Source organism: Phalacrocorax carbo, chromosome 6 (assembly GCF_963921805.1).
Source record: "Phalacrocorax carbo chromosome 6, bPhaCar2.1, whole genome shotgun sequence".
NCBI lineage: Eukaryota > Metazoa > Chordata > Aves > Suliformes > Phalacrocoracidae > Phalacrocorax > Phalacrocorax carbo.
In genome coordinates, this window is record NC_087518.1 from 9132232 (window position 1) to 9155457 (window position 23226).

The window sequence follows — 23226 nt, forward strand, 5'->3', positions numbered from 1 at the left end:
CTCCTCAACAACCTACCTCCTCAACCTCCTCCCCTGTGGTAATCATCCTTGTGTTAGTCATGTTTGGGTCCATGTGCCAGGCAAAATGCACTAGAAGTCACTGTATGACCTGTCCCCATCGCAAGGGACTGGCAGCACAGCTACATGCCGTGCCCCTTGGACGAGGAGGGGTAGTAGCATCACAGAAATAACTTGGCACTTTTATTTGTTTGTTTGAGGAGATAATAAATAGGGAGGCATGAAGTGAAATGATACTAAGGAAGGCTGGGTGGGGCTGAAAAACCTTCTCCTAACCTCTAGCTTGGACCAGCCTCTGTATCCCAACACCACACCGTGTGTCCTTTCCTCTCCCAGATTGATGGGAAGATGCAGATGTAGGAAAGTGTCCCGCGTTGCCAGCCATCCTCACCATCTTGCCCTGCAGCCAGCACTGCCACTCGCACAGCAAGCTGCCTGCCAGCAGCAGCATTATGCGCTCACTTGACACTGTTTAGCCCCAAACACTGGCCAGACTGCGAGTTGTCCCGGTATGATGCTGGCATGGCTTGTGCTGGCTTTTGTCAGCCCATGGGTTGGATGGACAATCCTGGAAGCAGCTCCTGAGAAACCGGGCACTTAAAGGTCCATTTCTGGAGGTGGTCTCAGATGAAAGCAGCAGCCAGAGAGAGCAAGCTGTGTGGCTGTTCCAGTTTTAAACATCTCCAATGTGATGTGCAGTATTTATTTGACTTGCTGACTGTGCTGCTGCAGAAAATGCAGCGTTGCTTTCCAGGAGTTGCCAATGAGTGAGGCAAACAAGAAGGGGGAAAGTTATTCCTCCCTGGTGTGAAGGTGAAACAGGGCTGGAGCTGTGTCTGCCTGGTGTGTCAGTGCGCATCGGCATCTGGCACTTGTAGGAGCCTACCCACACCCAATGGGTTCAGGGCTCCCTGCAGCTGCCATCTTTGTAGGGGGAGAGGGCTTGGGGCTGTGCAAAGGGCAGCAGTTGTGCCTTGCGGAGCTCACCCTGCCGTCCTGGGCAAGACACCCTCCTGGGTGCTGGTCTCAAGAAGACCGAGCCATGGATATCCCCATGCGATGCCAGGGGTGCGAGGCTCCAAATCCCAGCCTTTCAAAACAGGTTTCCCAACAGGGAGCACAGCGAAAACTTTGCTTTCAGGAACTTGACAGCTTTGCTCTTCCCTGCAGGGAGCTCAGCATCCCCAGGACTTGCCGCACCCCAGGCAGGACACACAGCATGGCACGCACAGCTGCAGGGCTGCGGCCGGCCACTGGCCCCCCCTTCTGCTGCCAGTGTCCCCACAGGAGAAGGGGCTCCCGCAGCGGTGGCAGTGAGCCCAGCCAGCGAGCGTGGCTGTTCCTGCACTCAGCCCCGCGGGGCGTGCAGGTGGCACAGCTCCAGCAGGTGAGGGTAGCAGAAACAGGGAAAGGCACCAACCTTTCAGCTGCTTCTTGTGGCTTTCGGAAATGCAGGGCCCTGAAGTTTTTCCAGATTCATCTGCTACACTGAGCGTTTAATTAGAAGTAGGCAAGGGGCTCAGGAAGCCCAGCTGATGTGAAAATCCCAAAACACATGGTCTGAAGTAGCACCCGTCTCCCCTCCCATGAGCTATCTCACAACCCCATCACCAGGAGTCGATGTTTACCTATTCTCCCAAAAAGTGAAACAAACGTTTATTAACACATATAACAGGTGACAGGTATTTTGACATTTACAAAGGAAGCACTGCTAATTGAGCAGAAAAAACAAACCTTGAAAACACCCACCCACCACAAATACACACGTATGCGCAAATGAAGTCTCAATCAGATCTGAAAATCACCGAAAATTAAAACACCTGGTGTGTTCACTGATTCATCCCTCAGAGCTGCTCCTGAAGTCCTTGGCTCGCCCCAGGTAATCTTCAAAGCAGAACACCACGACATCATTACACATGTAATAATTAGTGACTCAGGTGAAATATATATTAGCAGTATTGCTTTTTGATGAACAGTTTTAGTTGCATCGAGGTGCAAGAAGAGTTGCGTAGCAGGAAGCGAACTTGCCGAGAGCCTCAAGTCTGCAAGGGTTCGTGTGGCTCATGCGGCTGTGGGGACACAGCGGTGTCTGTGTGGGGCTGTGGGGATGCCGGGAGACAGTGGAGTCTGTGGGGACACCATGGGCACAGTGATATCTGTGTGGCTGTGGGGACGCAGAGGACACAGCGGTGGGTGTGGGGCTGTGCGGACAGTGCGAGAGACAGCAGTGTCTGTGTGGGGCTGTGGGGACACGGGGGACGCAGCGGTGGCCCAGCGGGAGCGGCCCCGGACACCGGCCTGACACCGGGCAGCCCGCGGCCCTCCCGATGGCCCCGCCATGTCGGCGCCCCGGCGGCGGCGGTCTCGCGCCGCCCGCAGCGGGCATGCGCGGCGGGGCCGCTCCCTCGCGCTCGCTGTCTCCCTCGCCCCCCGCCGTGCAGCACCGCGGCCAGCGCCCGCGCGCAGGGGGTGGGGCGGGGCGGGGCGAGGGCGGGGCGGCGCGGCGGCGCGCACGGGCGCGGCGGCGAGCGGAGCCGGAGCCGGGTAGAGGCGAGCCGCGCCGCGCCGAGCCGAGCCAGCGCAGCCGGCTGCCGCCGCGATGTTGGACCCGTCGTCCAGCGAGGAGGAGTCGGAGGAGCTGGTGGAGGAGGAGAGCGGGAAGGAGCCGCTGGCGCCCGCCGCGGCGCGGCTGTCGCCCAGCCGTCCCGGCGAGGGCCCGGGCGGCGGCGGCAGTGCCGGCGGCGGCGGCGGCGGGGGGCTGCAGCCGGGAGGGCGCGGCGGCGGCGCGGCGCGGCCCGCCAGCCCCAGCCCCTCGGTGGCCAGCGAGAAAGAGAAGGACGAGCTGGAGCGGCTGCAGCGGGAGGAGGAGGAGAGGAAGAGGAAGCTGCAGCTCTACGTCTTCGTCATGCGCTGCATCGCCTACCCCTTCAACGCCAAGCAGCCCACCGACATGGCCCGCCGGCAGCAGAAGGTACCGCTGCCCTGCCCTGCCCTGCCCGGCCCTGCCTGGACGGCCAGGCCCGGCCCCCCCTGCCTGCGCCCCCACCACCCGCCCCCCGGCTGCTCCTGTCCTCCTGCCCCCTGGCAGCACCCTGCCTGCCTGCCCCCAGCCCGCTCCCCTAGCCGCCCTTCTGCCCCCCGCTTACCTGTGCCCCGCATGCTCCCCTAAATACCCCGCTGCTCGCATCCCTGCCTGCTCCCCTGCCGCTCCTCCTGCCCCTCTGCCTCCGTCCCGCTCCCCAGCAGCCCCACGCAGGTGTTCCCCAGGCCCGCAGCCGCCCGGGCACCCCAAGGGCGGTCCTGGCGCAGGGCACCTTGGGCCCGCACAGGTGGGGTTGGCTGGCAGCAACCCCCTCTCGGGGCGCGGGGAAGCCCCCAGCCACCCTACCGTGGTCTCCCGCACGGAGCCAGCGCGATGACATATGGCACTGCTCCTTGTTACGCAACATCGGGATTCGGGAAGTTTGGGATGTTGGCCATCTAAAGGTTGTCGAAAGGAGAGAAATGGGTTACGTTGCTGGAAAAAGCCAGGTGCGTGCCCTTGCCTCCTGCAAAGGGACTCTGCAACTCCATGCTTGCTGCAAAGTTCGCTTAACCAGGAGTGCCGGCACTGGCTTGGGGAGTTACTGAGTCTCATTTCAACTTCTTGCAAGTGTTTATACGTGGCGAGCGCCCCGACGCTGGCTTCCCAGCAAGATGTGGCAGCAGAGCTTTGCAGTGAAGTCGCTGCCACAATCCTGACTCTTCCTCCCCAAATGCGTCCCTGCGGCAGGGCCGTGCGCTGCTCCAGGCAGAGGCTGGGCAGGAGCCCCTCACCTGGGCTCCCCATCCGCGGAGCTGTCTTGGAGCTTGTTTCTTTGCTGAGGCACGAGCCCATGGGCCAGGGCAGAAATTAAGTTTCTCTGGAATGCGAACACGGGCACCTTTCAGTCAAATGCAGCCAACTTTTTCCCTGTGGCAGCTAGGGTCAGGTCTGTGATGGGACGTAGCTCTCTGGAACAGCTGGCTGAATTTTTTTCTCTGTTTTCAGATGAGTTTCTTAGACTGCAGTTTTTAGCCTTGATACTGTTCTGTGTTCACAAATGACCTTTACAAATCAGGCAGACTCCTGGATGTATTGATGCAAACGACATTCAGTTCTGCTACACCACAGGACTATTATTAGTCATTGCAACATACGGAGGTAGGAAAGTGTATCCGTACTGCATATAGTTTAAAGGCAATATAGGACAATCTGGTGTTGCTGGAAGGTTGATTGATCTGCTTTTGTGTGCTGAGCAAAGTGCATAGCTGAAGATGTAGCAGCTAGGTTTGGGTTTTTTAATATATATCTATATACACACACGTACATTTGGTTTTTGCCTACACCCTTTTCAACAGAATGTGGATTTTCAAAGTCATCTTGGCTTTGGTTTCCCGTACAACTTCTTTGCATTAGAAAAAGATAATGGAATTTAAGTAATTGCTAGTTTTGCAGAAATTTAAACAAACAAGCCCTGCAACTCTTTCTCATATAGAAGTGGACTGAGATTGAAAAGGAGTGTTTCCAAAGGAGCAGGCAGTGCCTTAGCAGTCTGGAGAAGAGTGGCTGCGAAGAAGGGTGATTCATAGCCCCTGAAATCAAAATGCTGTGCTATGAAGGGACAGAAAGAGGGGAGGAAGGAAAAGTGGGGAATAAAATACAGGTGAAACAAAGAAATGAGGAGTAATGAGAAAAATTATAGACTGGCAGCAATACTTTAGGGAATGGGGAAGTTACACAGGATCGTGGGAGAAAATAATCCGTTCTCTGTGAAACGAAGAATGTAGGAAAATGCTTCTGGCGTATTTTGTATAAATAGCTAAAATAGGTGTGTCTTGGGGGCTTACTGTCTCCCCTCAAACTTAGCAGTGAGATGGAATTGGGAAAGCTAAATTTAACTTGACAACACATGTCAAATTGAATTCACCCTTTTAAAGGTGAATTAATTCTGGGGGTTTTCTTCTGTATATCCTTATATTCAGTTGTCATGCAGGTTCCTGGGACTAAATCCTTGCCGTTTTTCCTTATCCAAGATTCCTGTTAAAGACAGTTAAAGGACTGCCAGAGCCTGGAGTTTGCTGGACTCCATGTGCTCCTCTGCTTCCCCCATGCATCCCTCTGGGAAAGCCCACCCTTCCTTCCCTGGCCTGAGGAGGATCAAAAGGTGAAGCTATGGGACTCATTCCTGCTTGGGACCAAGCTTATGTCATGGTGGCTTTGCCAGGTTCAGTGGTGTCTGTGGGGACTTTGTGTATTTGTGGGCCTTCAGTAATGGTGGAAATGCCGGGTGCTCCAAGACTCATCAGGGTGGAGAAAATGCATTTTGCTCCTCAGGGGGAAGGTAGAGAAAACAAGGTTTTGGTCCTGTTCCAGTGGGAGTTGTTGCCTCAGTTTCCCCATCAGTAGGATGGGGGATGAATTGCTTCTTTCTCCATGTGTCATTTGCTTCTTCACCCTCACAGCCTGCCGTTTCCAAGGGAAGGGTTTCATTTGGGAGAAATGGGAAGCAGAAAACCCTCAGGTGTCGTTGTTTGCAGTCCCCACTCTGGTGTGCAGGACCGTGCGCCTGCCTCCCCTGTGTGTGCCAGCTGGAGAGGCTGCGGAGGGAGGCTCTTGATCCACTGCACACATGGGCCCCGTGGAGGTGTGAGGGCCTGACCCTGCCGATCTGCTTGCTGCAGTGGCTGCCCTCAGGCAGGATGCCCTGGCATGGGGACCAGCCACGCTCCACGTGGGGCTGCTCAGACCCCACGCCTGCATCAGGGGGAGGCCGAGCAGGCACCACAGATGTGCTTTTGTGGACCTGTGTAGCAGCGTGGGCTGGTGACCTGTGCCCAGCCCTGCTCAGCAGGTCCTGCCTGGCACTGGAAGGAGGAGGATGACAGCTGGCTTCACCTGGCCCACAGCTCTCCCCTTTAGCACGGGAGATGCTGCCACCACCGAGCACAGCCCAAGCAGGGTGACCATGGCTTTGCAGTCGAGGCTGTTGCCCTGCAGAGCAGTTGCCTGGCTGCACTACCTGATAAGAGCCAGCCCGTCTCCATGGGAGGGCCACAGGGCCTGAGATGGGCTGCATTGCATAGAGCCCCTGCCGAGCTCCCAGAGCCTGCGCTGCTTCTGTAGCTTCATCATCTTTGCAATTTTCTCAGAAAAGAAAGCAATTGATTTTGTTGCAGTTGCAGTACTGAAGATCTTGTCTGGGCTGAAGATCCCCGTGGTACCTCCCCTGAGGTGTGTAATCCTCCCTCCTTGATCCTGCAGCACTGCTGTATCAGAGCTGGCTGGTACCCTGAGCCCCGGGGGCTCTGTGTTAGTGGTGTGAGGCACCACGGGTACCGGTTATGTAGCAGCACGCCTGTGTGTAGTGCTCCGGAGCTGGAAAATGCAGCCTGGTGTTTTACAGCACTTGTGAGCTGTTGTGAGATAAAGGTACTTGAGGTACCGTTGCAACACAAAGCTCATTACATGTGGTTTGATAAATTATAATGTATATGAGAGCAAAGAGAGCAGTGGAAATGTGTGAATGGATGGCATAGCTGAGTGTATACATGCACGTGGGCATGACAGCATTGCTTGTTTATTCCAGTAACAAACTCTGTTTCAGATTTCAAGATGAATTCAAGCAAATGTCGCTCAGAGCTGCTATTTTTCTGATCCTGACACCCCAGAAATTTCAGCGACAGAGAGTAAAAGTTGTTTTTAGATCAGTGTGTTCAAGCCTACACCTGCTTCAGGTTTATCTCAATGTTGATGTGGTAAGGCTTCACTTGAGTAGCTACATACCTGTGATGTCTACCTGTAAGTTCTTTTATTTAAAACTCACTAGCATTGTTTCCTAAGGGGAAAAAAAGGCTTATTAGATATGTACCTGTGCTGTCTTCCCACTTGGACTTCTTTTTTAAGCCACTACTGAATTCCAGGCACATTTGACAGGCAGGCAGTGGTCTGCAAAATACTTGTTCCTTAAAAGCTTGGTGAAAATAGAGGCATCCGTATTTATCTCCTATCCCAGGTGGGAGGGAGGTGGTGGTGTGCAGGCAGCCCTTACTAGACACTGGGGAATCTGAGCAAAAGTCCTACTGAATATGTGGCCTGGGAGGAAAAGCTCTCATCAGAGCTTAGACCTTGCTGGACACCCAAGTCTCCAGGCTCACAATGCAGCTCAGGAGGAAAGCGGCTTTGCCAGCTCTGCTCTCAGAACAATGTGTTTTAGTACTGCAGATGGCACTTAGCTTGGTAATAGCTTGCCCAGGATGTGTTTAGTCTTTTCTCTAGCTCACGCTGACTTGTTGGAAGTAGAGTTGAGTCGACTGGCCGTGCTCTGTGCCTCCCCCTGCTTGAGCCCAGCTGTCTGAAGACTTTGGGAGGAGAGCTCAGCTGGCAGCCTGGGGAAGTCAGGCAACATGTCTGTGTTTGCAGATATGCAGACCAAGCGCCCTTGGATGTGGATTATACCTTTTGCTAAATACCTCCAAAACGCAGCAGCCAAAAGGCACAGCGCAGCCCAGGAATCGGTGTTTGCTCATTCAAAATAGCATGAACTGGGAGATGTTCTCCAGATTATCCCTAGCTCCTTGAAAACACTTATTGGGAAAGTGGCAGCAGGAAGAACTCATGAAGAGATAAAATGTGGAGAGCACATTAGGTCAGGCATTGCTGCAGTCATGGTTGCCATCATCTGTTTTCCGTCACTGTTTTTCCTCCCTGCAGAATGAGGGAGCCGGCAGGCGGCACGTGGGAGAGTAAATCAGTTCCCAGCAGGGTAAATGTGGGATGACAAAAGTTCCAGCTTAGTTGCAAATTACCAGAGCTGCTCCTGTGAGAAGTGGCTTGTGATTTGGGTCCTTGTGTAAACCTGTGGGATGACATCAGGTGCATTAGTAAAATTCTCTGTCAAATTTGGCAACACACTTAAGCTTGTGCTTTGCTGAATGGTGATTGATTTAAACATGGTGCTTAATGCAGAACAGGTATGAGGGATCAGAAACTCTGTTAAATCAGTTACGATGCATCTTAAAATGTCAATTTTTTGCCATTTTGGCAGGCATGCAGGTGCTAGAACAGTTAGGAACATAGTAAAGCTACCGCAGCCATCCAAATAATCACAAACTTCTTCCCTATCATGGGTTGGGTTGTTACTTTCACGTCATATTTACACAAGTTCTCTCTTAAAACCACTAACACATTGTTCTTCTGGGACAGACTGTGACTCAGGTGGTGTTGGGACTTGTTTTAGTCCCTCCAGCAGAAAGCTGCTGTGATTTTTATGGTCAGATTCTGCCCTGTTGGCCTCAAGAAACCCTTGGAGGTGTGTTTTTTTCTCAGCTCCACAGGAGAGGAGAGGTAAATATGATGTGTGGTCTCTTTTCGGTCTGTTCCTCCATTGCTCTCTAGTGCTGTTTAAGACGGAGATGCAAGGTCCAGGCAGGTCTCAAGTGTGAGGTGGACTCCAGGCACAGCTCTGTAGTTGCAGCAAAGCTTGTAAGATAACTATTAGTGCTATGCCCATAAAACCACGGAAGAGTAGTTAGGGGCTGCCGTTGCTGCTTAGCTGGCTCAGTGTGGGCATTGGCCACCGCCACCATCAGATGAGAGCTATGCATGTGGCTGGGCTCTCAGCTAGGGCCGTTCCTGGGTCAGCTCTGTGCCAACCCCGAAGTGAAGGTGAGCCTGCTGCTTGGAGAGCGCTGCCATGGGGAAGAAGTTCTGGCACATCTGAGGTGCAGTATTCCTTAGCAGTGTGGAGTGCAGAATGTGATCATTGTGCTCAAATTGTCTGGAATCTGCAGAAAATGGTTATTTTCAGTTAAAACACTTATCATTTATTTTGCCAGTGCCTTATCTTAATTTAATTCTAGCAGATATTAAATATTTGTCATACTTCGGCTATTTATATACTTGCAGTTACTGGATTGGGAAGCAGGTAATTAAATAGCCTGTGAGCTTGGTCTTCGGCTGTTGTAGAACTTTGTAGTTCCTGATCTATAGCCTGACAGTTCAGTTGTTGTCGGTGGCGCCTCTCGGACCAGAGGTGATGTGAACTAAGAGTGAAGACGACTCATCAGATGGTGCAGCTCCAAGCCCTGGTAAAGCCTGTTGTTTCCGAAAGGTATTATTTATGGCTTTGCTTTGCGTAGTCTAGACACTCTCCCTGAAGCAGTTTGCCTCTTGCACAACTTGTAATTCCTTCTGCTGAATGATGAGTCACTCGTTCTCCATTCACCTAAGTGGGAAGCGGTCAGCAAGTCATTTTCCTATGTAATTTTTTGTTATCTGGAGTATTTAATTTGTTTTTGTGTGGTTTAGCAGTAAGAATCCAGCCATCACAACACCGCTACTAGTGGTGAGTGCATACAAACCCCTTATGGCCAATGCTGATGCTTTAGTTCAGAGGGGTACAAGGTAAACACCCTATTTAATTACGTAAACCTGATTAATATGTTAAGACCAATCAATATAGTATAATCAATAAAGCTGTTGCTTAGTTGGTGTCCATGTGAATTCAGCTAATGGCTTCAGCAGTGCCAGGGTTTTACCCACAAAGTGATCTCTAGGAGCCACATATATTTCACTGTGACTTTAAACACTAAGGCTAATTAAAACAGTAGCGTTGCCTTAAAACAGCGGATGAGGGGACCTTCCCTGGTGGTGAGCAGGTCTTCTCTGTTTGTCACCAGGGGTGTGGGTGGCTCCTCAGAGCTGGGGTTTGGGTGGCCCCTCAAAGGTCTTCCCTTCCTGGAAATCAAGCAGGGTGAGGTGCAAGGGAAGGTGACACCTTGCTCCCCAGCTCTCGGAGAGCATGGTGCAGGCATGGGAGGACAAGCAGAGTTTGCCTTTTCACCTTGGCTGCTCCACACAGCAGGTGGCACCACCAGCTCCCAGTGGGTCAGAATTGGGCCACCCTTCTGGTAGGGTGTGCTTTGAGGTCCAGCAGCAGGGTCCAGCTGTGTCTTCATGAGGGTGGGAGCAGGGAGATGCATGAGATGGCAGCTTCCTGGGGAGTTTCCCAGTGTTGTTACCTTGTAGTACTGAAAAAAATATATGGAGCATCATAACCTGGTGCTTGCTTTAAAAGAAGTTATTTGTGGGTACAGGGTACTTGGGGTACTTTGGTTTTATTTCTGGATTGGGTGGGCATCATTCTCTACAATCAGAGGTAAGTGCAGTTGCTGAGTATTTGATGTGAATGTGTGAAATTGTTCTCTGAAAAGGTGCCTTTAGTAGTAATATTTGGTGGTATTTGTCCGTGATTCAGGCTGATAAAGTCAGATGTTTTCTAGAATTTAAACACCTGAGTCAAAATGTCATGCAAATATTTATTCAGCATGGGGTAAGCAATGCTGGTTTTGTAGTTGTAGTTCAAAACCTGTCAGTCTACCTCACAGGAAGATTGGGAGCTTGGACTTTTATAATGTCTATATGTATATAATGACCCTTGTGAGGGAACGTTAGTGCAGGCCACCTCCAACCTGGAGGGGCTGGAAAACTGCCCCAACATACAACTCAATGACTTGATGTGAGTGACCACGACCACTCAAGTGCCAAGCACCTGCCTGTAGCCAAATGTTAGTGTTTGATGAAGAAATTTAATGAAATCTAGATTTACTTCGGTTTTTCCTTGCCCAAAGGGTGGGAATTTTTTTTTTAATGATGGTGCTGCAGTGTTTATCTTTGGGGACTGGAGATGCAGAGAGCAGATCTTGAAGGAACCCCACTGACTTTGGTAGACTTTGGGCTGATGCCACTATGCATTTGTACAAATAGCCTGGCAAACTGGGCTGCCTGCTAATGGTCCAGCAGCAGTCTTTCGTGATCTCGTGTGCTAAATTAGGGTGATGTTCACCCAAGGGCAGGTGCTCTTTGCCTTCAGAATATGATGAGACAGTCTTGAGGTCTAGCTTTGGCTGTAGACCCTGTTTCTACCTCCAGCTTCTTTTTTGGGTGGGATTTGGATCCACGCTTGATGATTTAGGATGAGCACTGGGTATGAACTGGACCTGGTCCTCTACAAGCATGGAGCAGAGTGACCCCATCCCTGCAAGCCCATCTCCTGCTGTTTGTCGTCAGCCTGGGGTAGGATCTTGGTGGGGAGGGAACCACAACAAACTTCTTGGCAGTGGAAAAGAAGCACTTGTTGTGGATGTTGTTGTTGCCTAATGTACAGGAGAAAGAAGCCCTGCACCCAGAGCAGCCGCAGCACTGTGGCACGCACAGGCTCAGCTCGGTCCCTCGGAGCAAGGCTCAAAGGAGGTGGTTTGGCTCCCAGTTGCCTGTCTGGCGCGGGGGAGGAAAGTAATGGGGAGGAAAGGCCAATTTCCTCGCACCCTGAGAAACTACTGATAGGAGAAGCTATTTGTTAAGAAATGTCTTACTGAAACAGTCTCACACATCGCCTTGTGAAGAGCATCAGTGGTGTCTGCTATAGCATCTGAATTTGATCCTGAGCGCATGCTGAGCTGGAGAGAATGGTGCTGGGAGTTTGTGGATCCTGTAAGTTTGTAGTAACCACTGATGTTTATTAGTTGCAACATGTGTTTGCAATTGGTGAGGTGTGTGAGGCACGCTGACTCCTGTAGGAAGCAATTCTCCGTTCCCTGTGGAATTTACCATGTTACCAGTCCAGATGATGCTAAGTAGGCAATGACCTAAGATACAGAAGGCTATGTATTGGGGTGCAGGATTTTACCATCTTAAGCACCCCAGTATGTGGCTGCAGCATGGTAAAATCCTGCACCCCAGCACAGAGCCTCCTCCACCTCCATATCTCAGGGGAGCAGCCCCTTGCTTTCCTTGGAGCTGCTTGAAGATGGGGGCAATTGCCTCTTTCAGGTGGGATCCAAGCCACTCGCGCACGTGTGGGTGTGTGCATGAGCTTCATTTTGGAGCCTGGAGGGGTTCACAGCCAATGTATGCACTCTGTCTGGGAGCAGGAAGGGAGAAGTTGCCTGGCTGGTGGCACCCTGTTGAGATAAAGGGACTCGGGTTTGATAATTGGCTGTCAGAGGGAATATGAACCGGTGCTCCTAAAGCAAGCACCATGCTTGCTGAAGTGAGATATGATGTTAGTTTAATAAGGAAGCAGATTTGGGGTCAAAAATTTTTTTTTCCCTCCTACATAGACAATGCATTTTTCTGTACATGACCTCACTGTCCCGTATACCATCTATCTCGTTTCCAGCTGGTGCTTTGCTTATAAGCAAACTCTTATCCCAAGGAGAGATTTGGGAGAGCCCTGTCCAGCCAGTTGGCCAAGTAAAACAAAACACTGCAGAAGCACTTTGGGAGGTTTCTGTGCTTGCTCTGGCTGACCATGGCATGTTGGTGCAGGTGACTGTGGAAGGGAGATGTTCCTCTGTAGCAGCTGGCCAGGTGCAGCCCACATGCCGTGCAGTGCTTCCCTTGGATGTTCCCTGTCGTATTGTTGGGGGCTGGGAAGGAGAAGGGGTTCAGACGTTATGTTTTAGGCACAAAAAATATCAGATTATTTGGGAGCAATTAAGTGAAGTTTTGTTCTGTTCTGCTGCTCACGCACTTCAGCAGCAGAGGATTTAGGCATCACACCAGCAGAATATCAAGCAAAAGTCAAATTTCTTCTAAGATGCAAAATGTCCTTTCCTGGTTCAGCAAGAGGGCACAGATGCTTTGCATATTGCACACACCGAGTTTGCTTTTATTGCCTACACCCCTAGTTTTTCCCTCACTCCTAGCAGACTGCTCCCACCCTTCTTGCAACCAGGGACAACAGACTCATTGCTGCCTCAGAAGGAAGCTGATGGGGTGACGCAGCAGGAGCCAGCTGCTTTGCTACCTGCATGGTGACAATGCAAGGATGAAGGAAGGACACAGCCAGCACTTCTTCAGCCACGGGTGAGGCTGCGTGACCCGCCAGCGGTGCGTGCCGCAAAAAGCAGCGCTGTGCCTCCCACCCCCGGCACCACAGACCACCCTCTGCCAGCAAGACCTCTAGGCAGAAGACATCTGCTGCTGTTATCTGGGGACGTGCAGCTGTCTGAGCTGCACGGGGTTGTTTTTTGGTGCATAGCCAAGAGCTAGCTGGAGTTAAGACTGCAGAGACTTTGTGTGTGCTCAGTCATTCACGAGGGCAGAGGCAGCTCCCGAGTGTGGATTCACGCTGATGCTCTGAGGTGGGAAGGAGCGAGGTGCTGGGAAAGGCACCAGGCCTGGCCGAGGGTATTTGGAGCTGGGAAGTAGCAGCTTTGCTCCTTCCCTTTCTTGGGCCTTTGGTGCTTCAGTCTGCAAATTTTCTCCCTACAGAAGAGTATCTGAAGGAGCCAGGGTAGGGAGAAGGGATTGCTCACAGCTCCAAGGTGCAGCTGTGTTTTCCATCTCCCATTTGCTTTGCAGCAGGCACGGTCTGGGGCCCTGCAGAAACGGTGGGGAATAGCACTTTTCTAGCCTCTAGGTGTCTTGAGCTGATGTCCTCAAAAAACTCGAGTTGATCATGCAGTGGTAGTTTATGATGGGCAGGGATCCACCTGATATGATTTCTCCTGTTGGTGGGTTCCCTGGACTTCAGTGGTGCATCCTGCTCTAAAAGATGTTGTTTGCAGTGGTGCAAAGACCCTGCCCCTACCTTCAGCTGGGGTCTTGTGGATTTTATCTGCTCTGAGGGCTCCTTCTTCCCCAGGACCTCTCATGTCACATTCCTCCACAGCCTGAGCCATGTGCCTGTCAGGGCAAGTGCCTTGCAGCAGTTGGTGCATTTGCTCCAGCCTAGCTGGTCTAGGGAGGGAGGGTTGGGCAGGGAACGGCATCAGCGAGCTAGCTGCGTACACCAGCTACCATGAGCCTGTACCGACAAGACATGGGTATCCCCTAAAGGGTTACACCAGCCCGAGGGAGGGGGTTAACCTGTCTGCGGAGCTGTCATGCTCCTTGCTGTGGAGCAGAGCGAGCACACCTGAGGCACAGGTAGGAAACAGAAGGAGCATGCAGGTGGCAGCCTGAGGAGCGTGCTTAAGTGGGTTTGGTGTTTGAATTCCACTTTTAAACCTTTCTTTTTGCTTGCTGTTAAATGCCATTCTAGGCGCGTGTGTGCACGTGCTCATGCAAGGGTTACGAGCTGAGCAGGGCAGGATCTCCATGGGTGCTGGCAAGCTGTGTGGTTAGGGAGTCTCTCCATCAATAGTGGCAGCCACTGAACTGCCCGGACTCCAGTGCCATACATGTTGCTGGCTGGCATAAAACGGATGTTCCCTTCTAAGGCTATTCCACATCTCTGCTGCTGAACTTTTGTTTGGAGTTCCTCAAGCTCAGATCTCCAGGGCCTCTGTAAAGCTCCTGCTTGGTGCATATTTCATGCAGAAGGATGCGTGTGATATAAATTCTTCCTGTAATCTCATCTCTCTGTAAACTCTCTTCACTCAGCTTCTGTCTCACACCAGAATATTCCTGTGTGTGCAGAAGTCACCCCGAAAGTGAATCAGATCCTGCTGAGCAGGACAGTCTTCCCACCACCTATTTTTAGTGTGTGCAATTACCCTCCATGCATCTTGGAACTCTAATTGCCTTTTTATTGCTGTTTAGCAGTGTGTTAAAGGTTTTTGAATGCTCATGCCTTGTTTTCTCATTAGCTCTATTTATTCCTCCTTTGGCTCCCTTCCTCAACCTCATCAAATTTAGCATCTTCTCCTTGCCTTCGGGGCCTTGGGCAGCTCTGCCACTTCTTTCTAGTTCTCCCATGTCCTTTCTCATGTTGCTGCTCCAGATGCTCTGTGCTTGCTCCAACGTGCTGTTGGGTCCCATCTCCTGGAAAGGGCTCTGCACCCACGGCAATACCCTGCCAGCAGTCCTTTTTCTGGGCAGGGTGGCTCTGGCAAGATGCCTCAGTGCCTCCTAAGGCAGCTGCCTTGCTCAGGCAGGGCTGGTTAGTGTGGCGAGTCTGCCTGGGCAATTAGGGGCAGGTACGTGATCTGGAATGGAGAGCAATGGTTAAGAGCCTGGTAAGGAGCTGATAATAGAGACTGGGAGTTGGTAAGCAAGGCAGGAGGCAGGCACTGTGGCCTGAGGTCCCCTGCATGGATTTGTTTTGCCAGGGTGGCCCAGGGCTGCAGCATCACCAGCAGTCCCTGTGTGGCATGGCCCCTGTCTAAAGCCACAGTGTCTTGGGCTGGGGGCACTTAAAACTGGTATCACTGGGACTGCATTCTTAATGCTTCATGTGTATCCTGTGCCTGCCTTCACCTATCTGCTCTCTCTGGCTGCAACAACGTTTGTGCTTGTACAGCACCTGGCACCCTGCATGGATAACTGGGAGCAAGCAGTAGCCTGGGTTTGTCTCATATAGTCTCTGAGTGCAAAGTCCTTTTCGATGTTCTTTGCTTTATGTTTTAGCCTTGTTGTGTGGCATTTCCATAGCTCGAATTAATTTAATTATCCCCCGAGGTGCGTGCTTGCTCACAGTTGTCCGGGACTTTATTGCCCTCCTCTTGTGTATTGAGGAGCCCACACAGCTCTGAATCATCAGTAAATGTAATCACGGTGCTTGATGTTTGTTCTTCCAAGTCCATGATATATACAATAAATGAAACTGGTCTTAATATCAATCTGTGCCTCGCCTTTCAGCACGTGTTGTGTTCCAAAACACTTTCCCACTGTGTACAGCCCCGCCACTCAATCCTAACAGCGTTTATATTGACCAGAGAGATTAATATTTTATGTAAAATTGCATCTAAAGCTTTCTCACTCTATAGTAATTTATGGTCAGAGCTGGCTCCCAGCAACCCTAGCACATCTGCTAAGCATGGAGTCAGCTTGGCGAGGACCTGGTGACTGGGCGAAGTAGCCCGCAGTACTCTGCAGGTCGCAGGCTCAGGACAGGTGAGCGCACCGCGCTGCCAGCCTGCATCCCTGCCTGCGTCCAGCATCTGCCTGCGACCCGGCGGGACTTGCGACGTGGGCTGTGCAGTGCTGCCTGGGCTGGCGTCCTCACTGGTGGGCTCCAGCCGAGTGCGGGGGTTCATTAGTCAAAGAGCAAATTACTGAACTGAAACAGGGACTGGAGCTCCCTGCTGTCAGAGAGGGTTTGCTGTTTCAAGCTCCTTGTGCTCCTGGGCGAAAGTGGGGGCAGAGCTCGGCAGTTTGGATGCTGGCTGCAGGCTTGGGTTTGGGCTAGGTTGCAGGCTCAGCTCCCTGCTTGCTGCTTCACAAGCTCACACAACTCTCCAGCTCTTTCTCAAGCTGCCATCAATAAAAAGTGATGAAAATATTTCTTTTCTCCATAGAGTGCTGGAAAACAGTGAGAGCTTATGAAATGCTGAGCTAATTGGTTAGCACAGGATGCGCAGGTCCCTGGGAGCGCTAGGACTGGACCTGGTGAGCATGGCCATGCTGTAGCTCAGACACACGCAGACACAGCATCTACTGGCCACCCCTTCTGCGACGTGCTGTGTCCTCTGAGCAGCCTCTACAGCTGCTCCCACTTATAATAAGACAGTTAATAGTGTTGCATAATTCATGCTTACAAGTTGTGTGCACTTGATGATAAAAGGAGCCAATGTTTAATTTACACATGTGGGGCTTCATATAGATCTTAACAACTCTATGCACAATAGCTGTGCATCCTTTCCTCCTCACTGTTTGCGTCTGGGAAGGTGGGCAGCAGGCTGCCTGCTGTTTCCATACATAGCTGAGTGCATGGCTTGCCTGTAGCTTGCTCCTCTGTCATCTCCCAAGCTTATTACGGGTGCTGCCATCCTGCAGGAGGGTGCAGCAGGGAGAATTGCACTGTAATGTAGAAGCAAGACAGGAAAATCTTCAGCCTTATTGCTCCACTTTTCTCTTTCCTTTTCATGCTCTCAAAAACTAACTGCTATATGAAGGGAAGGCAGCCTGGAGCGCTGAGCCTGGTTTTGCGTTGCTGGGAGTCTGCAAAGCAAGACAGGCGCGCTCTGGATGCATATGCATGTGCTCTGGCTGCCCTTGCTTAGGGCGCTCTCGGTGCAAACTGCGGCCAAGTCCGAGGCTTCCAGATGTATGTCCCATGGTGATGGCTAAGGCTTGCAGGGACAAACAAAATGGGACCACAAAGGGAGGGGCTTTTAAACTAGCATAACAGCTCGGCTACCCCCCATTTAAGCCCATACAAGCAGGAGAAGAGCAAGACCCCTGATTCTTTCCTATCAGCTGAACGCCCATGATTCAGTGGCCAGCAAGAAGCAGATGGCTTGCTATTTCTGTGCCCTTTCATTTGATTGCTGCAGGTCTGGGAGGGAGTTACAGCTGCTCCAGTAGTGTGGCAAATTGTCTCCATTTATCTTACGGTGTTATGCCTCGATGATGTCAGATGGACTCTTTACATTGCATATATATTCAGACTAGGCAAATCACAGTGTTTTTTCCGTGAAAATTTAATGATGAAAGATGACACTATAAGTGATCTTTGTCCTTTTTTTCTTTAAGCAGTAGTTTCATTTGCTGTATAACCCTCACACTAATGGTAATAATCTTTCCTTGCTGTGGCTCAGGAGAACAGATGTGCCTTTTGAATTTATGTTTTTTTGCCGAGACAGAATCTTCTTTTTTTCCCTTTTTACAGCTCTGATTACTTGCTTAGCAATGCTGTGACCTATATTCAAGGTGAAACTTGTGATAAATATTTGCTTTGGGGAGGGAGGCACAACCATGTTTTTGAAAAGATTAAGGCCTGTCAGGCAGCAACCCTCACTTCAATTAGACGTCAAAATGCAAATCATCCAGGCTTCAGAGTATGTCAAGGTGAGGGTAGAAAGGACTTTAATCCATTCTAAGGTTAAGTTGGAATCCTCATGCGGTTTAATTGTTCTTGGCTAGGAATGGTGTGGGGATAAGTCAAAGATGTGCAGGAAAACCCTTCAATGATATTTTTGTCATGTGTTAAAAGGCTTGCTGGCTGCATTTAGTACTTGCTCGCTCAAAGGACTATCATCCCTCAAATGATAGAAAAATTACTCAAAGTTGCATCTGTAATGACGGCTCCCCTGATTTTAATAGCTTGATTATTATTTATTCATTTTTGCATGGGGTATTAGCTGGTAAGTGGCGCACAAGCCAGGCTGCAGTGTGCCCAATGCAGGGGCACAGTCTATGCTTTTGGGTTAGCATCCCTGCATCACAGCTGGGGGACACATGGGGGCACGGTGTCCCCTCCACCCCACCTGCATCGCCCTGGGGAGCCCCAGCTGCTGGGGGTGCAGCAGTAGGTGCTCGGGGTATGCAGTGTGAGGTTGTGGGGCGGCTGTAGATGTCCCGTGCTCTAAGGGTTCCCATCTGCCTGGTTGTGCTGCTGGCTCCATGTGTTTTGACCAGAAAAGTGACAATAACAAAACCCAAAAGGTTTTTAAGGCTGGTGTTGTGGAGGTGCCTCCTGGTTTGGGCATCCTGGCCAGCAGGGTTTCTCTAGATTGCGTCTCAGTCCTTTCGATTGAATCAGCTTCTTTCATGGGGGATCTTAAAAATCAGGCACTTTCTCAAAGTAAGTAAAAAAAACTCCAGCAAAGACATGGTGCGACATGGGTGTCATGGCTGGACCTCTGCAGGTACCCGTGGGACAGCCAGCCCTGCATGACCGACCCTGGTCCTTGTTCTGGCCAAGAGCTGGGCTTGCCACGGCAAGGCGGGGGAGCTGGCTGTGGGACGGCAGGGCATGGGGGCAGCCCCCTAGGGCTGGTGGCAGCTCAACTGGATGCCCCATGGCTCAGATGGGGCAGCGATGCTGAGAGGGGCCACCACCAACTGTGGCTGAGCATCAGCATCACTAAAGAGCAGGTCTAGGGGTTTTCCCCATGATGCTGGTGCCTTTGGGAGAGACAGCACCTAGAGCTGAGAGCACAGCTTGCTAAAGCAGAAAGGAGCACGTTAACCCCAGGACTTTGGGGGCTGAGGGAGGAATTGCTTACATGGATGCTTGGTATGGGGTGGGTAGGTCCTTGGAGGCTTTTCTTCCCTTTGCTGGCTTTGAAAGGGTGAATGAGAGAGCTTGGGTGGTGTGAAGACTGAAATATTTTCTTACCCTCTGCTTGAAGATGTAAGTTACAGTTTTATAAAATGTAAAGTAAATGAAAGATGATGTTTCTACTCTTCAGTCTTTCTATTTTTCATATATCTGTTTCTCCTTCTGGCTTCTCAGCAAACATTAATAAAAAAATGGGGGTGAGAACCAGCAAAAAAAAAACTTGGCCCTGTTGAAACCATGTGTACAAGGTCGTAGCTGTTTATGTAGCAAATCTCACAGGACTTGAAAAATGTCCTTGGTGTTGTCTTGTGCAATTTATCAGGGGTGTTTATGGAGTCACAGCACTACTTTGCACCAGAGATGGCAACCATACGCTGTGGTTGTACATCGTGCCTCTTTTTATACCCAGCTTGGAAAACTAAGATTTGTAGATACGAGGCTCAAGCTCAATGAAAAAATGGCAAAAAATGTGAATTATGAATCTGTTTTCATAGAAAAATGCTTAATTATGGTTACGTGTAGACCGCGCACTAGAAAAACTGCTGTAGACAAAGATCATCTATAAATGTCTGTGTTCTTGGGAGCTGGACCTTGCCTGAAGGGCATTTGCAGGCACCCCACATCACCCCCTTCCCAAGGGAGCTGAGCAGCCAGCAAGTCCCCCGTGGCTGGCAGGCTTCCCCCAGCCCTGCAGGGTGGGAGTGTTTTTGCACGGCAGACCTTCGCAGGGCATCGCAGGCATGGGAGCTGCTGGGAGTCAGGGACCGTGCTGAGGCTGGGAGGGCTGCAAACGGGGAGGCAGAGGCAAGGGAACAACCTTCCGCATCACGCGGGCTGCTGCTGAATCACTGTTTACGCTGTTTCTGTAGCTGCTGACTCGATGCATAGAAATAGAGTACCTCTATTTTTAGTTCTTACCTTGTGCATTCATGCACATGCACACTGAAATTAGACTTTTTGTGATGGGAGCACTTTTTTGCCTGCACGGGGAAAGTATTTCAGAGTTGTGGCACAGTAACGATTCCTGATTTCTTCCCTTCCTAACATCGTACACGTGAGGCGGAAGTAGGGGAGAGCTGCTTGCTCTGTGTAGTAGTAAAGTGGCGTGGGATGGACCCGAGTGTCGCAGAGCTGCCTCTCCTGTTGGCACTGTCCAGCCGCGGTCCTGCCCCTGCTGCCTTTCTGGTACCAGAATCGCAGCTGCCAAATTTTATTCTGTATCCTGCTGGCTTCCTTTACACTCTCTGTTAGAGCTGATTTGGTACCTAAATATGATCTATCAACTATTGCAGCAGGACCAGGGTGTTTTGGTTTGTTGCTGTCAGTTTTTACTCGTCTATGATTTCCTTTGCCTGTCTCGCTGCTCCTTGATGCTGGTGGAGCAATATCAAGCTCTATCAGCAGAGGAGTAGGTCCCAAGATGAAACCAGCACATTTGTGTTGGCAGGAGTTCTGTGTTGGCTGTTACCTGCTGCTACAGTTAATTGTGTTGTGAAAACAGGCGCTGCTTTTGCAAACGAGCTGGGACATTGAGGTGAGGTAAAGCAGTGACTTGTCAGTGGCAAAATATCTCATAGTTTTCACTGGAGTCAAGATCTGGTTTACTTTGTTAATGCTGCACAGAGCAGGAGTGCAAAGGTGGTTGCTGGTGGAATATTCCAGTGAAAACAAGGCTTTCTCATCCTAGTGTATTGGGATTGACAGTGGCATTTTGGGAAGAGAAAATGTGAAAAGTGAGTGCTCCGCTTTTAAAGCACTCTGACATCTGCGTGGCAGTAGCTCTGTGACACTGTCTGTCCTCAGCTGCTGTGACTTCAGAACCCGGCTGGGATTCCCTGGAGCTAATGAGATTATTTGACTTAATGATGTTATTCAGAAGATGCATTATTCTCTCTCCAGCATCCTCCTGGTGCACAGGCCACTGGTCCCTGCCACCTGAAGGCCTGGGAGCGGGTGCTGTTATTCAAATGAGTGAAATGGCATGTACTGCGATAACAAACCGGTGTGAGTGCTGTGTCCTGTGTGTACAGGGAGCATGATGAAAGGATCGTCAGGATTCCTGCCTTAAAAACTCTGCATCCAAAACTTTAATGCTGTATGTGCGTCCTTGATGTTCTCCCGACTGCCCTCTCAGGTTTGCTGTCAGGAGAAGGTGGCAGGGGAGATCCTGCTGCTCTTGACCACTGGACAAGGTTTGGTATCGGCTGGTGGGAATCCTAGGGTCAAAACTGCGGTCTCTGTAGCTTTGGTTTCTGGAAAGTCTGGTTGCTAAACTGCTGTCTCCCAGCAGGTCTCCTGTCCTGAATGGCTTGCAGCAGACCCTGCAGCAATCTTGCTTTCCTTACCCACCTTGTTCAGAGTGTTGATATGCAGAAACTAGCATTACCTCCAAATTGAGATCTGTTTCCTCAAATAACCATTTAACTGTGCTGTAAGAGTTTGGGCAGGCCAGAGAGAATGACTTAGTCATTCTGGTACTCACTCTGGACCAGCAATGCCTGGTGTTTTTTGGCTCCTTTGCTGCCCTTTGTCATTACAGTGTCTTGGCACCCGCACCTAGGAGAGCACAGCGTCCTTGTGAAACCCTCACTGGGTTCCTCCCCTCATCTCGGGGACATCAGGAATGAAGCAGCTGCTTGCATCGCTTCAGAAGATAGTTTTCTGCCTCTGGAGCAGCACACGGAGCTCGTGTGTGTTTGCTCCGTGCTGCATGCGTAGCCTCAGCTTTTTCCTGGTATGAAAAGCCCTGCTGAATTGTTTTGAAGCCTCACAGCACGAAAGAGTTTTGTTTTCATTCCCTGTATTTGTCAGCCCAATTTGTGAGCTGTTTGACAGAAGTATGCACATGGATATAAATGCATTGGCTTCATGTGAAAGGTTTTCCCACGTTTGTGGCTGCCCTGCAGAAGGGCATCACCAGTCTGTGGGGGGAACCTCCCATGGCAAAAATGGGAGAAAGAGGGAAGCCAAGGAGAGGTGGGAGGAAGGTGCTTGGGTTGAAGGAGGAACACTGTTTGCTTCCACTTCACCTGCCTGCAAAGAGACAAGAAGGGCTTGTGGGCTGTGCTATGATGCTTCCCCCAGCCGCTGGGAATAAGGTAGAGCAAGGGATCAGTGCATCTCAAGAATGGGATAGTGCTGCCGAGGGTTATGGTGTGTACTGAGAAGAAACCCACCCAAATCCCTGGCCTGGGAGTTGGAGTGTGGTGCCTTGTACCTGATGCTCTTGGTGCTGTGATGCTGGCATAGAGGGACTTGTGTTGGGGAGGGGAGGTTGTCTAGGTCTTGTCCTTGCAGTCAGCCCATCACTTGGGATGCAGTGCTGATGAGCAAGCCCCTCTAGTTTTACTTGGAAAAGGCCTGTGAGCTTCCTGCAAGTTTCTATGCAGCCTCAGTGAGGTAGAGCATGCCTTGGGTGTGCCAGGCTCCTCTTTGGAGGGCCCATGTGTAGTGCTGTTGTCGTGGGTTTAGGTGTTTTGCTTTTATTTCAGAGAGAAACCAATTGGGAAAGGCACATTCCTTCTGTCCAAACTGCAAACAACTGTGGTTGCCTTCCCTTCTTTCTTAGAGAGCACCAGCAATCTTAATATCTCCTTAGAGGAGCAGGCTTAGAGGGCTATTATCAAGTTTATATCGAAAAGCCTATTTGCTAGGTGGGTGTTCTTAAGCTTTTTAGAGACAGATCTGCAGGACCTTTCTGTTTTGGTGGGGAAACACTGAGTGTTTGGGCACGTGATGTCCTTTTTTTCTGCACCCCAAACTGAGATACAATTTTTTTCTCTCCAAAGATGTTTAAAGCCAAGCATCTTGAGGCTGAAATCATATGCAAAGAGCCCCAGCTGTCCCTGAGTCTTCTGTCTCCAGGATTATTCAGAGATTTGCAAATTAGAAGGGTGCTGAAAGCAGTTGCATTGAGCTTCATGGAAAAGTATTTGATGGTATGTGGTTATCTTGTAGATAACTTCCCAGGCACCATCCTACATTGGTGGTACTTTTCCACCACGGATGCTATGGGTGACCAGAGCTCTCTTCTTGGCTTATAGCCATCCTCTTATTTAAGGCACAGAGCAACCAAGGCAACGGGAAGGGAGGCTGGACACAACCTGTGTGGGGAAGGTGCTCCTGAATCAGTGCTGTGCTCCAGCTTTTTCCCTGCTGTGCTGGGGGACATGCCAGCAGCCATGCTGGGGATGCTCTGGTGCTTGACATGGGGTACGTGATGTCTTGTCAGACA

General features: G+C 50.8%; 1 protein-coding gene across 8 annotated transcripts in view; it reads left to right on the forward strand.

The window, feature by feature from the left end:
- Positions 1-2568: 2568 nt before the first annotated feature.
- The window catches only part of CADPS (calcium dependent secretion activator), a 225309-nt gene continuing 204651 nt past the window's right edge, over positions 2569-23226 (forward strand). For all 8 annotated transcript variants that reach the window (XM_064453572.1, XM_064453576.1, XM_064453573.1 and 5 more), the window contains exon 1: positions 2569-2989. In XM_064453572.1, coding sequence (XP_064309642.1) covers positions 2618-2989 — 372 coding nt within the window. In that variant the 5' untranslated portion in view covers positions 2569-2617. The remainder of the gene's footprint in view (positions 2990-23226) is intronic.